A 16,220-nucleotide genomic window follows, 5' to 3' on the forward strand; every position below is an offset into this window, starting at 1 on the left:
CCTGTGCATTACAGTGTGAGGCTACCAATGAGTTTGGATATCTTTGTCTGACAATGTTTTTTTAGGTTATATATTCTTATCTTATGTACGAGCTGATTCATATGATCAGTTGAAAACATTCCCAAAGACCATTTTATCTGTTATGGAAAAATCTAGCAAATCTCATTTCAAAGTTCAACACTTTTTGAACACTGGACTATTCAATCCAGTGCTGATGTGGTCTTCATTGCTGCAAGAGAATATTTAATTAGATACTGAAAAAAGAATCCCTCACTCTTGGCAAAGCAAAATATTCACAGAACGACTAGGCTATATCATAGAAGAAAAAGTGGCCTTTTTCATGTTTAGCACTTTGAGAAACCTGAATTTCAAATTCTTGACTTTATAATCCCAGTGTTAAATATGGGTCTCAAAATAGCATGTGTGGGAGAGAGAAAATGTTGATCAATAACAACAGACAGGCTCCACACAATGTTTATAACTTTGATTATTATGTTTATGTCATGGCCATTTTATCCTACTTTTTATTAACAAATATTGTTATTAGATTGCTGAAAAACTGCTTGAAACTCAAGCACTATTTTGAGGAGAGGTATTTAATCTCCCTGCTGAAGAAACAATACACATTGTCACATGTCAAACTGATCATTAGGAAAGGCTTAGCATTTCCAAGTCCTTTAACAGACCTTTTCTATCCGTCTACCTTCCTTGCTGCTTGCTCTTTTTTTCCGCATTAGTACTAAACAGATATGTGCTTATGCTTTGCAGTCTGTCCTTGAAGAAATAAAATGTAATGAGCCTCATCTCAGCAGATTAAAAGAAAAAGCTCAGCAGCTTTGGGAAGAACAATCTGCCAGCAAAAACTTTGTACACAGGGTTTCTCAGCTATCATCTCTCTATCTTGCTCTGAGCAACCTAACAAAGGTAATGCTCCTATATGTGCTTTTATGCAACAAGTCTAGTAAAAAAAAATAGAAACCTGCCTTCTGAAATGCTGCATATCTGTCTATGAAATGGCTTCTATCTGTATTTTAAAACCAGTATGATTGAAGGTAAGATTGTAAGTTCCATACCAATGAGAGGGGACATGAGGTGTTAGAGAAAGATATAGCAAGCAGTATTTATACTGGATTGATACTCGATTGCTCCTTTATACAGTACTTAGAGCATGTAAAGAGTTACATTAAATGGTCCTGTAAAAGATTACTATATCAAGAGAAATATATTAAGAAACAGGTTATAGACAGATATCATTTTGTAAGAAAGAAACACTATGGACTTTTAAAGTAATAAATCAGGCCTAACCAGCAGAAGAAAGAGGAACTCACTGGTCATTTAATGCATGTTCTCCTAAATGGTTATAAAAAGGAGATCTTATGTGGGTCACCGGTTTACCATTCTATTCATATTTTATTTTATTTTATTTTATTATTTTATTTTATTTTATTTTATTTATTTTATTTTATTTTATTTTATTTTATTTTATTTTATTTTATTTTATTTTATTTTATTTTATTTTTTATTTTATTTTATTTTATTTTATTTTATTTTATTTTATTTTATTTTATTTTATTTTATTTTATTTTATTTTATTTTATTTTATTTTATTTTTTTATTTTATTTTATTTTTTTTTTATTTTATTTATTTATTTATATTTTATTTTATTTTATTATTTTATTTTATTTTATTTATTATTTTATTTTATTTTATTTTATTTTATTTTATTTTATTTTATTTTATTTTTTATTTTATTTTATTTTATTTTATTTTATTTTATTTTATTTTATTTTATTATTTTATTTTATTTTATTTTATTTTATTTTATTTTATTTTATTTTATTTTATTTTATTTTATTTTATTTTATTTTATTTTATTTTATTTTATTTTATTTTATTTTATTTTATTTTATTATTAAATTTGCTGCCCATCTCATCATGAAGTGACTCTGGGCAGCTTACATCATTAAAAGCAGTAAAACCATACATACATACATACATACATACATACATACATATATACATACATACATACATGTTTTCTTAAGTTTTCATGGGTATTTGAAAGCATGAATAGAAGAGATGACTCCACCAGACTGTCAATTATCTGGAAGCCTGCACTCTCAAACAAAAAAAATCTCCACACCACAAGCCAGGCAAACACCTGGGCACAAACAGACTCCCCCTGATACCTCCAGCTCAAACACACCCCAACCAGGCACCCAGATGAAACCTAGCTTCCTAATAAATGATAGCCATCCGTTTACTCGGAGCCAAGCCTCACTAAAAGCCTCCAATACAGGAAACACAATGTTGCCAGCCAATCAAGACAAAAAAAAAGGCTACAAAACAGACAGAAGATATTAGAAACACCAATCAAGCAGAACACGGCAAACTCCAAGACCAATAAACACAGACCAAGACTCCCAACCAATCAGGATGAAGAAAAAAACATTCTGGCACAGCATAGGCTAGCACCAAATTTAAAACAGAAACGGCTGTGAAAGTCTGACTCACAGACAAACCCAATACACAAGCCTGATGATTGCAGATGAGATTCTGCCGAAACGTTGCTACAACTTTAAAAGCACAACTATAATGACATGGGAAAATACCCGAACAAAGCTGAATATCATACATACATACATACATACATACATACATACATACATATATTTGTGGGGGAGGGGGAATGTGGGATCTGCTAGTGGTTCATCAGCCACCTCCAGTGTGATGCTCCCTCATTGGGCCCCCAGGACAGTTGGCAGAACCAGATATTCAGATGTTTATGAAGGTCAGGAGGGTGGGGGCAGATCTCACCAGGGAGGGGTCACGATGTTACAAAAGGCCAGAGCCCCAGCAAAGAAGGGTTTTCTCCTGGACATCACCTGCTGGAATTCCTTGACCAATGGGATCTGTAGCTTGCCTACTCTGCTGGCACAGGTGGGGCAGCTCAATCCCATTGATAAATAATGCATATCGAACTAAATAAAATGTGCACACTATGGAATTAGCAAGTGTATCCAATGCATACGTAACTTTAAATATATATTATCTCTACTGAGATCCATAACTTGTTCTTACATGTGATTTTTATAAATGCAAGAAGGATTTAAAAAGTATAATCAAAAGAATCATCCAGCCACATTGATTAGATATGCCAAACATGTACAGTAATCTAATTCCAAGCAAATTTTAGTTATGGACTCAGTGTAGTAAGTGATATGTGAATCCTTGAAGGAACACAGTGGAGGAAAAATGGGGCAGTTAAAATTTTGCCCATTTACTCATTCTGAACTTAGTTTTCTGAGATTTCCCTTTCTGATTTTTTTTCAACTCTAGTGGAATGATAGATTATCTGAATGGTTGGTAATGTTAACATCTGTATGAATTTAAGGAAAAGGTCTCCAGAATGGACAGAATAGTAGCAGAGCACCAACAGTTCTCTCATGGACTGAAGGAGCTTCAGGACTGGATGGCAGATACAATTCAGGTGCTTGAATCTTACTGCTGTCCCACGGCAGACAAAAACGCCCTTGATAATAGAATGGCAAAGCTTGAGGTAAGCAATGTCAAAGAATCCTACACATAAGGAGTTCCATTCTAAATGTTTTTATTCATTGATTTATACTATATTTTCTAATAGTGTAAAATGGATTATATAAAATTATATAATTATGTGTGTATTTTTCCAAGAGTTTAAATATATATTTCCTATACAGTAGATTTTAAGGAGTTTAACTTATTGTACATTTTATTTATTTACTTGGCTGCTTATTTATATTATATACCTTACTATAACCAAATGGGTTTAGCAAAAAAAAAATCAATTTAGTGTTGATATAGTTGGAGACTTATTCAATAAACTTATCTCCTTGTTTACAAACAGTTGGGATTTGGGGTCAGTATTGTTATGGTCATGTGTATGATTTCCTAGTTGCTAAAGAACCTGACTCCTGAAGGGTAAATCCCCAGGAAGGCAAGATCCTTTCCTGGCTCAATCAATTCTCAGTAATATGTACCTGGTCTGTACCTTGTGAGTGTTTCTTTTTTATTTATTTAAACATTTGAATTCTGCTTCCCATATTAAAATTGCAGACTGCCTTATGGTGATCAATAGTATGTAGTGATTAATGTGGGTTTCTCATATAGCTATGGTTACCTAAGGGTTGTTTTTTTTAAAAAAGTCTATCGGAGTAGACTTTTAACGGACAAAAATACTGATTATCCTTTCTTAATTGTTGAAACACCCAGTATCAGTGAGCATGGCAGATTTTTATTTTTATTTTTTTTAAAAACTTCTTTATTTCCAGAAAACTGAAAGCTACAGTTTTATTAAATTTTTGTACAAATAACATTTTCCTCAACATTTCTTAAAATCCATTAATACTATTCCAGAAATTTGAAATTATGAAGAGAGAAAAACTGATTGGAAAGCCCTTTAAAAAGAGCTCAAAACAAAGAAAGTGAGGAAATATTTGAAAAAATAAGAGGTGTATTGGTTTGTTCGCTGCCTTGAGTTATTTGTACAAATAATAACAGTGGGACACAAATATATAAATAATTGGGAAAAGGTACAGGACCACAATAAGAATAGAAACAGGGTCTCTTTGTTTTTCAGGCAATCCTTTCATTAAAGCAAGAGAAAGAAATTCAAATGAAAATGGTGGTGACAAGAGGAGAATCTGTTTTGCAAAATACCTCAGTAGAAGGAGCGTCTGTGATTGAACAACAACTGAAAACTCTTAAGGACACATGGGCTTCCCTCTTGTCTACATGTATCCACTGCAAAAGGTAAAACACAATATGGATATAAAAGAATTTATAAAATGCACAATACAAACCTCAGCATAACAAATCACAGAGAATAGTCTACATCAGTGTTTCTTAAGCATGATCCTAGAACTCTGGGGGTTTCTCAAGACTCTCTCAGATATCCCCAAATTATTTGCCAGCTGTGTCAAAAAGTAATACAATATTAAAATTCCATCAATCAATGATAAGAAACAGTAGCTGTTTTAGAGTCTTTTTTCCTTTTCTCTTTGTCAAAAAAATACTAATTTAAACAACATGTATCAACAATCAATTGTTGTTGATCAGCGATCCAGTATAAATTTCTCCTTGCTGCATATGATAATTTCCTTAGGTATCTTCCCCCAATTCCACAGATTTTGCTATTTCACTAAAGTCCAAACTCTTGGGGATGTCGGCTAAATGAATATAGCTGGGCTTTTATAGACATATAGAAACAGCCAGGACAGCCAGATTATTTCAAAATAACCCTAAGAGCCTTGCAAATAGCAGAGCTTTCTAATGTGGAGTACTTTTTATGAATGCATTATGAATCCATACTGTTTCTAGTATATATAAAATAATTAGCACCATTTGCTGATAATGTAATTGGATCTAGGTTATTGAATTATTCTGATACAGAACTAAGTATATGTATTACTTTTAACATTTCAGTCAGCTTGAAGGAGCTCTCTCCAAGTGGACAAGCTACCAAGACGATGTTCAGCAATTTACTAGTTGGATGGACAAAGTAGAAGCAATTATGAATGCCTCGGAAAGACAATATTCTGAACTGAGGGAAAAAAAATCTTCACTCAGCAAATCTAAGGTTTGTAGAAAGTCTATCCTAAAAAATATATAATTGAAGTAGCATATTTTAGTCGTAGAGCCATTCTGGTCTAGACGTAAAGGCATCAGACTAGAAAGCAGAAGAGACTATGAGTTCCTGTCTTAGCCATGAAAACCAGATGGGTGACTTTGGGTTATCTCTCTCAGTCCAACCCACCTCACAGGATTATTGTGCACAGAAAAAAGGAGGAGGAAAGAGTATTAGGTATGTATGCTATCTTGAATTATTTATTAAAAAATAATAAAGGTGGGATATGGATGGATGGATGGATAGATAGATAGATAGATAGATAGATAGATAGATAGATAGATAGATAATTCCCTTGCAGAATAAATATACTATATTATCAAAGGAGTTGCTTTCTCTTGGCATACCAAAGTATTTTCACAAAGTGTGTGAAAACGTTTTGTTCCTTAATGTACATAACTCCTATTTAAAAAAGACTTTAAAAATTAATGTTTATCTGTGTTTTGATTACATGTGTATCTTTAGAATAGAATTTAAATTCATTTTTATTTTTTATGATTGTTTAGTCAACAAATATTATTACTGTTTTGGTAAACCCTTAAGGAGCCTCCATAGTTCACAAATAAAATAATGGCAATATATAAGAAAGCTGATGGCACAAGGTTTTAAATGTTTGATTTTTTTGTTCAAATATTTAAAAACTTAACTGTACAACTGAAAAAAGGTGTCAAAAAGTATAGGATTAGAGGAGGATCCTTCATCATAAGTTCCATTTCAACATGGCCCAAGCAAGTTTCTATAAGATTATTAAGTGCAGGTTTGTTACATGCTGTTCCTTTCAAGAGATCTATAAATCCTCCATGTTTTGTTTTGCACAGGTTCTGAGTTCCTCATGGTCAATACAATTAATTCACAATCTAGAATGTTAACTGTTGTATCGAATTTTGCTTTGGATTGGCTTTGGAAAAACCACAATTACTACATTTACTATTTAGCCTCATTTTGTTCCATTATGATAACAGGATTAAAGGCAAAGTCTTACTGGGTTTTGACCCTGGCAAAGCAAATCCTTTTGTTTCCTGTAGTTAGAACCTAATTATATATTGTTTACAATACATATTATTTTAGGTGGTTAAATTGATGTTTGTCCTCTACAGTTACTTAAGGAAGAAATATTTAGTCACAGTACACTGCTAGAAGCTATTGAAGTCAAAAGCACAGGCATGACTGAGCATTATGTCACTCAGCTTGAACTGCAAGACCTTCATGAGAGATACCAACTTCTCAAAGACAGAATAATGGTATTGCTGCATTTTACAATGCTATGTTTATTCTTTTTCACTATAATTCTTTAGAGAAATTGTTAAAGAAATGCCCATACATTTCATAGTATTTGAATGTTTGGGTATATGTGTGTATATATGTATTTTAATGCATTTCTATTAGTTAAAAGGATCACTTTTCCTAATAGCACCAGTTAACTTGATAAATTAAATACTAAGATTGGCGTATTCATCTTTTAGCAATTTATTTATTAATCACTGATTAATAATCACTGCACACAAGAAACAGTACAGAGTTAAATGTCACCATTAAGTACAGGACTTGGTCAGTGTCAGAAAAGTCTATTAACTTATACTTATATTTCTGATAACAATAGGAAACAATAACTAAAGCTGAAGGATATGTTCACTTGCATCAAGAGTACCAAAAGAATTTGAAGGCCTTTGAAGTATGGCTAGAAAAGGAACAGGAAAAGCTCAACTGTTTATCACACCTGGAAGGTGATATAGAGAGATACGAAGAAACACTCCATGAACTCCAGGTAGAATTTTAGAATAATTTTGTTCTAATAATAATTACCTTGCAGTCCTTTGTTTTCTAAACTCCAATCAACTTGGAGCAGGCAGTAGAGTCTATTTTTCACATATGTCTTGTTTCAGTATCAAACTGAAGGCAGCATTCTGCAAGCTTGTCAATCTTTATTAAGCTGTCTTTTAATGTTTTAAATTTGTCTAGAGAGCAAACAAAAATATTATTTTGAGCAAATTGATATTGTTTCTAAACTAACAGCAATCAACCATTTGAGCTTTTGCAATAATTGGGTATATTATGTAAAATTCTGATACTTTATAGGACTCTGCATGGTTTGAAAATAATTTGGAAATAATAACCATATATTTTCCAGGTTTGCAGAATTTTTTTTACCTTAAACAATCTAGTACAAAAATCTGGTTTAGAAAGTATAATATGCAATAATTTTGCATTTCAGGAATTACAGGTACATTGTGCTGAAGGACAAGCATTGCTTAATGCAACACTCCATGCTAGAGAAGAACTAATCCCATGGGGTGCACCCCAGTTGGAGGAAAGAGTATTGGAGTCTCTCCGTCAAGATTGGACAGTCTACCAACACAATCTTTCTGATGTTAGGATACAGCTAAATACTACCTTAAGCAGATTAAAACTGATGGAGAATAAATTTCTGAAGATGGATCAATGGCTCAAAACTCTGGAGGAGAAAGTTAATATCAGGACTAGCCGGCAATCTGACCGAGCCACAAAGGAAATTCAGCTTCAGCAGTTGAAGGTGAGGAAAATTATGCAATATATGAGCACCACTATTCTTTTATTTCCGTTTATTGCAGTCATTGATCATTCATACAACTGAAAGCTGATATTCATTTCAATCTTTACAGATATCTTTATATTCTTAAGCTAAATAGAGTAGAGTAGAGTAGAGTAGAGTAGAGTAGAGTAGAGTAGAGTAGAATAGAATAGAATAGAATAGAATAGAATAGAATAGAATAGAATAGAATAGAATAGAATAGAATAGAATAGAATAGAATAGAATAGAATGCTTTGTTGGCCAAGTGTGATTGGACACACAAGGAATTTGTCTTGGTGTAAATACTCTCAGTATACATAAAAGAAAAGATACATTCGTTAAGAATCAAGAATCATAACATATAACACTTAATGATAGTCATAGGGTACAATCTAATACAACACATTATTATTACTTTCTATGAGCATAGATCAACTATTTATACAGTATATGATATGGAGATATTTTTCAGAGAGAGGGAGGGAAGGAAAGATAGAGGAAGGAAGGAAGGAAATATTAAGCTTAGCTATATTAAGTGTACACTTCGGTTTTGATCCACCTTGTTGTCTCTTTGTCTACCCTTATACTAAACATATAGATAAAGGCTCCCACTCTTTTAAAGTATTTGTTTTGGGAAAATAATAGAAATGGGTTTTTTGTTTCCTTTTTTCTAAACATGTTTTTTTTCTCACCACCACATCAGAATGTTCTTACTGATTTTTATACAGATTTTTTGTAATCCAAAGTATAGCAAGAAATCTTTATATAGAAAAACTGCCTCGAAGTTCAAATTGCTAAAAACAAAATAAATCTTCATTTAATTTGAGAAATGTTGATTATTTAGTTTGCATCAAAATTTGCAATAAAATGTGGTTTGCTGTTTTCCTTACCAGACAGCAACCCAAATTAATTATGTATCTTTTATATAGGCTCAAAGTATAGAGATTTATTTTGATGGGAAGAACTAGAAACATTAGAAAGTAGTAGAATCAACTGTGTGAATGTCTTATGGGTAAGAAGAAAGGGAGTTTGTACGAGTCAATGGAATAATCTTTGAATATTTGAAAACAAAGGAAATACTATTGTAAGAGTAAGCCTTTTGGATTTACATATGAGATCTGACTGATATGAAAAGCTGATCTACAATAAAACAAGAAAAACACCTTCATAAAAATGTATTTAGTACCACCTATGCAACAACAAGATTCTTCTTCACCAAGTTCTCTTTTCAACAATTAAAAAGAGTGTTGTGTCTTTGTAACATGTATACAGCAAAAATAATATATAAATATTCTGTAAATAAACAGGTTTATAATTCTTGATTTTATAAATTGAGATTCATGTTTCCATATTTTTGTTATTTTTAAGAGTTCTATAAATCATATTTATGTCATTTCTGAAATATTTTTAAAATATTTCTTTATCTCAGAATTGGCACGAAGAAATAACAGTCTATAAAAATGAAGTTGAAGAAGTTGGGTTGTTGGCGCAGCATTTCCTGGAGGAAATTCATACTTCTAGTAGAATGGGAAGACAAGCAACCCAACTTGCTTCTCGATACCAAACTCTTGTTCTTCATGTACTGGTAAATAGTAAAAATGTTCTGAAAGCATTACGTAATACTAATTAGAAAACATTCAGTGATTTAGTTTAGATACTGTACTTCTAAGTGCTTTATTGTTAGAAATGATTGTCAATCTGCTTCTCTTATCTCTGTATGTCTGGAGATTTAATTATACAGCTAAATATTATGCTAAGGATCATTCATCAGCTATTAATATTCAACTGGAACATTAGGCTAAAATTAGTTTCAGTCATTTATATTACGCTGAACTGCTCTCAATCTGCCTTTATAATATTCATCTATTTTACAATTCATATTCTGAGGCAAGAGCTCTAATTCTTTTTATATAAGAAGTGATAATTCAAGAAATAAAGGTAGTCCTCAATTTACAACAGTTGATTTAGTGACCATTCAAAGACACAATGACACGGAAAAAAGTGACAAAGGACTGTTTTTCCCCCACTTACAACTGTTGCAGCATCCCCGTGCTCATGGGATCAAAATTCAGATGCTTGGCAACTGACTTGTATTTATGACAGTTACAATGTCCTGAGATCATGTGATCTTTTGTGACTCCTTGTTTTCTCAGGCACATTATTAGCTCTACCTTGGAGTGGTGCGGTGGCCTATAGGTGGAGCTCTCACCTCACAAACTGTGAGTTTGATCCTAGATAGAGGCAGATATTTTTCTCTCTGGGCACAATGAGAATATATCTGTTGAATAAAACTCTGCATTGGCGATAGGAAGGGCATCAGACCATTAAACGCTTTGCTAGCTCCATTCAGTAGCCCAGGCTGCACCCTGCAAGGGTAGCTCTACCTTCATTGTACAGTTTCCTGGCCCTATTCTTGTAATCAAAACACTGAGTATAATAATTAGTAGTCATTTAACTAATTACTTGCATACATGTTATGCTGTGTAATCAGGGAGTCCATTGTGAGTGGAAGCATGTACAGATCTCTGCATCCATAAGCTTTCCTTGGTCATCTGTCTATGCCAGACCAGGAGATGTGCAGTATTGGGACAAGACAATGTTATGTTAGAAGTAGTATTAGCATATGAGGCATTTTTACACCCATAAACATTGAAGGGGTATTGAATTGTCAACATAAACAAGTCAGAATTCTGATAGAGCAGATGGTCTGCGTGAACTAAGACAACCAATGTTTATGTGTCCATATTCCATAAAAATTGTCTTGATCGTATTCAGAATGATCTAATAGCAGTTGATTTCCCAACTGTATACTGCATTTAATTGATAAATTCAATATTTTGTGGGTTTAATAGAGGTGTGAGAATCAAGGAATAACGAATGAATAATGTATCACTTCTCATCTGCTTGCAGGAACAAATAAAATTTTTTGAAGAAGAAATTCGAAGTTTGGAAGAATCTGAACTAGCTTTCAGTGCTTACAGAGACTGGTCTGAAGCTATCCTTAGGAAGTTCAAAAATGTTGTGACAAAATGTGATGTAGCAGAGAGAGCATTAATGCAGAAAAAAATGCAGAAACTTGAGGTAAACTCAGTTGCAATTTGTCACTGCCTATCTAATATAAATATCTATGATATTAATGTTTATATTGTAAATGTAGCACTACAGGGATGTAGAAATCGATGGACAGTGGATTTTAAACTACCTACATTAGAAAATTACTTTTGCATTGATTTAAGAAATACTGGATTAATAGAAATATTTTAGAGAATGAAATGCAATTAAGAATGAGATTTGAAGCCTGCTATTTTGCTGTGAAATAGCAACAATATCTGGAGGGAGAGAGGGAGGCAGGGAGGCAGGGAGGGAGAACTAAAATAGCAGGCCAGTTTGTTCTTCAGCACTGCTTTTTATTCAAAGAAATGTTAACAAAACTGATGAATTACTGAGCTATAGCAAGAATTCTAGGATATTATTTGAAAGGTGTTCTGTTACAGTAACATAATATTTTAGAATTTGAAATACTGACAATAGTTGATATGGCATTTTCCTGAAAATTGTATAACTTTCCATAATTTTCAGTGTAGTCTTTTTTCTTCTTCTTGAGTGGTATCCACAATAAGCATTTATGTGCAATAATTAAATTACTATAGAAGTACTGATGTGTAAACTGCTAGTTAAATTTATTTTATTTATTTTTTATTTATTCAATTTATATGTCCTGTAACTTCAAAATATTCTTTTTCCATGTTTCTCCATGATAAGAGCGCATATGGGGACATAATTGGAATTATATCAATAATATGTAAGAAGGATATATTGAAAGCTACAGCAAATAATATATACACATTGTTTGGAACTGAATTTAGAAATGAAAACAAAAATAATGATGTCTTGTTACTGTATCACTTCTACTCACACACAAACATTCATTATGAGCTGCCAACTCTGTGGCCAAATACGAGTAGGGTTAAATATTAAATAATGTCCGCTTCAAGCCAACTATAATCCTGTTGGCTTCAATTGCTTTACATTATTTAATTTAATTAAATTATGTCCTGATTTTGACAAAATGTTATAATTTACATTTTGGTTGATGGCTCATGTCTCAGAAAGAATTTGAAGTGCTCTGTGCATGATCAAAAATCAAGTTTGAATTCAGGTAAGTCAAAATGTAATCAAGTGAACCAATGTCTAGCAATAGACATATCTTTTGAATGTGCACAAATGATTTATTTTAATTTGAAATACTGTTCATTTTTTGTTCACAGGATCTCATGAATGACATGGAAGTTGGTCAGAGTTTGCTCAAATCTGCCCGTGAGAAGGGAGAAAGAGCTATTAAGTATATGGAGGAAAATGAAGCTGAACAATTAAAGAAACAAATCAGTGATCATGTAGAACAACTTGATGAAATGACTTGCTCTATCAGAAAGCAATGTACAACGTTAGAGAAATGTCTCCACTTAACAAAGGAATTCTTAGATAAATACAAAGTACAGACACAGTGGCTAACAGATTATCAAATCATACTGCACAATACAGTGGATCCCAAAATGGAATTATATGAGAAGAAGGCACAGTTATCAAAATACAAGGTAAAGATAATGTGATTTTCCATCTGTGTTTATTTTTTTACATTGTATTTTAAAAAATATTTTAAACTGTATTTTAATTTTAGACTGTGCAGCAGACCGTACTATCCCATGAACCTTTAATCAAATCTGTTGTGGAAAAAGGAGAAAGCCTTTTTGAATTGATCTGTGACACTAATATAGCTGAGAATATTCAAAAACTTCATAATGAATACCATGAGCTCTGCAACATGGCAAAGGTATTTTTTTTTTCAGATATACAATACTAACATTTTTTTATTAAAAGTAAATTTATGTTTGTAATATGAATTATCTAAATTAATTTAACTATATTTCATTTATGAGAAGAGAGTGTTCTGTTTTCTAAGTATAATTTTTGAACCTCTTAAAATCCTGTTCAACCTGATCTTGTGTTGAGAGATTCAGCATCATATAAAATGTCTTATTTAAGATAGCAGTTTATAAATGAAATAAAAAAGGATTATCATACTATGAGTAAGAAAACGGGGCAGTTGAATTTTTCTTAGTGAAGCGTGCAAACCAGTGTCTGTATTTCCTGCATCGGATGAGGAGAGCACATCTTTCTCCTTCTGTCCTGGCCACTTTTTACAGAGGCACAATGGAGAGCATTTTAACCACTGCATCACTGTTTGGTTTGGTGGCTGCAGTGCCTCAGAGAGAAAGTCCATTCAGAGAGTGTTAAGGACAGATGAGAAGATTATAGGAAGCTTGCTTCCCATTCTTATAAGTTCTATGTGTTTAGAGCTCAAAGCATTGTTAGAGACCCCACACACAGTCTGTTTCTATTGCTCCCCTCTGGAGGAAGTTTTGAAGTATTTCTAGAAGGACTACCAGATTCTGTAACAGCTATCTTTGTTCCCTATGCCATCCGACTGGTAAACTCGCAAGATTCGTTTTTCTCACCATGTACATGTATACATGTGAACTAGACTGTGTTGTTTTTCCGTATCATATAATATATGTGGGTATATGCATAATTTTGAATTTATTTATTTATTTTGTCATGTTTATGTAGTGTATATTAGAGGTGGAGACCCTTTGAGAGCTGTATGCAACAAAATTTCATTTTAATGTATGCTGATTAGCATACATTCAAAATGACAATAAAGTTATTCTAAGTCTAAATCTAACTATTTTCAGAATGAAGATCTGAGATTATTCTCATTTGAAACAACTGAATAATATCCAATTTCTGTTAATGCAGATACAGGTTGCAAGCTTGGAGGAGAAAGTGAAACAACATGAAGACTATAACAGTGTTTTACAGGAAGTGGAAAAGTGGTTATTGCAGATGTCCAGCAGGCTGATTACCCCTGAACTCATGGAGAGCAGTGATTTAGAAGTGATAACACAACAATTAGCGAGTCACAAGGTAATTCTATGTAATCAACAACACACTAATAGATGAGATGATTATTGTAGTTTATAGTTCAAGTAAAGAACTGTTAGTCTTCTAATATTCGTAGCCGTTCTTTGAAAAGTTTTCTCAAAGATTAACAGTTAAAAAGAAAATAGAAAATACGTCCTATACAAATCTTTTTTATTATTATTTTAAAATCAAGACTTGATTTAAATAAAACAAATTAGGATTTTGAAATTAGTTATTTTTGTTACTGTCTACAGATATGGAAATAATGATATTATATATAAAAGTGTACATACAAACCATATGTATTCAGTGTTTCTATACTTAAGAAAAAGGCAACTACCTTCCTCAAATATTAGATGATTTCCAGTGAACATTATATGCAGTATTTATAATACATAAATAATGATATATTTATTGATTTCTAATGTAAGATCTTTTAAACAGCTTCCTATGTAGATTACAATCTTACACGGGTTTTTCTCACAAATTGCAGAAAATATTTCATTTTATTAGATTTTATGTACTGCTAACTACTAAGTTCTCTTGGTAATTTTTTAAAAAGATAAAGTTGCATGAAACTTTTATAAAAAATCTAAGCCATAAAAAGCTTACTCATGTGTTTAGATTTCCCCCCCAAAAAATGAACAAATGCGTTAGGGTACATGATAATATTTTTAGAATTAACTGGTCAGTACATAAATAACATCATAAACTAGGAAGAGGACATTTAGGTATAAATTCTCTGCTCAGTGCAGAAATTTAAATGTATCTTTTATAGCCTCTGCTCCAACACTCCTGTAACATATTATTAGGCATTTTTTTCATTAACGTTCAATTGTAATATATTTTCCTGTCATTTAAGAGCATTCTGGCATTCTTGTAATTTAAGATTACGTCATAATGTTTTAGGCAACGATGGAAGAAATTGCAGGATTTGAAGATCGCCTGAACATCCTTAAGAGCAAGGGAGATTCTTTAATCAAAGAGTGTGCTGAACATCTCCAAGCAAAATTTAAGCAAAACATAGAAACCCAGCTGCAAGGAACAAGAGATAGCTATTCAGCCATCTGTAGCACAACTCAAAAAGTAAGCATCTATCTTTTAATACTGAGCAGGGGATAGAGGAACCAAATGAAAGCAATTAGGCCAGAAACCGGCTCAAAATAAGTAAAGTACGTGGTTTCTTGACAGTTTTTGAAGAATGAATTTAACAGTTGGGGAAACCCTGAAAACATTTGCAAAAGTAGTCCCAAAGTTGCTTTTTGGTAAGTCAACTGGACTTTGTTTTTCCTTGAAGACATATTGTTTCTCATCCAAGAAGCTTCTTCAGTCTTCAAGGAAAAACTAAGTCTACTTGCCTTTTGAAAAAGCATCTTTGGGACAACCCTGACCTGGATCACTGAAAATCTCCATATATATTTACAAAAGTAGAATATTTCAAGACAAACTGTGGAATAATGAATAGGAAATATTCATTTTATATTAATCAGCATTATAAAGGTACAATGATTTCTACAGTCTAGAGCTCAGTTTAACCTGCTAGACTATATTTTTGGCTAAGGGTCCATTTTCAGTTAGTAATAATCATTAATATTAAAGGGATTCTTACTTCTTATTCTTATTTCTTGTAGGTATATCAAAGTTTGGAGCATGAACTCCAGAAACATGTTAACCATCAGGATACTCTTCAGCAATGCCAAGCTTGGCTTTCTACAGTTTGTCCAGAGTTAAAGGCCAATCCTCATCGACCTTCCAGTTCAGCAGATGTTGTTAAGCAGGTATCAGCCGTCTAAATGGAAATATTCTTGTCCTCTCCTCTCCACCTCCCCTCCCCTCCCCTTCCCTTTTCATTATCTATTCTAGCCTTCAGCTCTGGAATTTTCCAATATCTCCTGTCCAAGAAATTAAGTTTGACCTTAATTTTTTTCGACAGCCAAGGCTACTTATTTGAGCTGTAGGTTCTGTTTAAAGAGTTTTTAAATATCAGCAAGGATACCAGAAATATATTCCAGAGGCCATTAGAA

General features: G+C 32.5%; 1 protein-coding gene across 7 annotated transcripts in view; it reads left to right on the top strand.

Moving 5' to 3' along the window:
* The window catches only part of SYNE1 (spectrin repeat containing nuclear envelope protein 1), a 292,109-nt gene that overhangs the window by 138,786 nt on the left and 137,103 nt on the right, over positions 1–16,220 (top strand). For all 7 annotated transcript variants that reach the window (XM_087969930.1, XM_087969959.1, XM_087969939.1 and 4 more), the window contains exons 59-72: positions 769–924; positions 3,396–3,560; positions 4,620–4,792; positions 5,465–5,618; positions 6,764–6,907; positions 7,267–7,431; positions 7,879–8,196; positions 9,644–9,799; positions 11,125–11,295; positions 12,483–12,809; positions 12,893–13,045; positions 14,032–14,199; positions 15,106–15,282; positions 15,828–15,974. In XM_087969930.1, the coding sequence (XP_087826056.1) occupies positions 769–924; positions 3,396–3,560; positions 4,620–4,792; positions 5,465–5,618; positions 6,764–6,907; positions 7,267–7,431; positions 7,879–8,196; positions 9,644–9,799; positions 11,125–11,295; positions 12,483–12,809; positions 12,893–13,045; positions 14,032–14,199; positions 15,106–15,282; positions 15,828–15,974 (2,574 nt within the window). The remainder of the gene's footprint in view (positions 1–768; positions 925–3,395; positions 3,561–4,619; positions 4,793–5,464; positions 5,619–6,763; positions 6,908–7,266; positions 7,432–7,878; positions 8,197–9,643; positions 9,800–11,124; positions 11,296–12,482; positions 12,810–12,892; positions 13,046–14,031; positions 14,200–15,105; positions 15,283–15,827; positions 15,975–16,220) is intronic.

Source organism: Notechis scutatus, chromosome 1, assembly GCF_049901735.1.
Source record: "Notechis scutatus isolate UNSWTSFEM ecotype Mainland chromosome 1, rNotScu1.2, whole genome shotgun sequence".
Lineage (NCBI taxonomy): Eukaryota > Metazoa > Chordata > Lepidosauria > Squamata > Elapidae > Notechis > Notechis scutatus.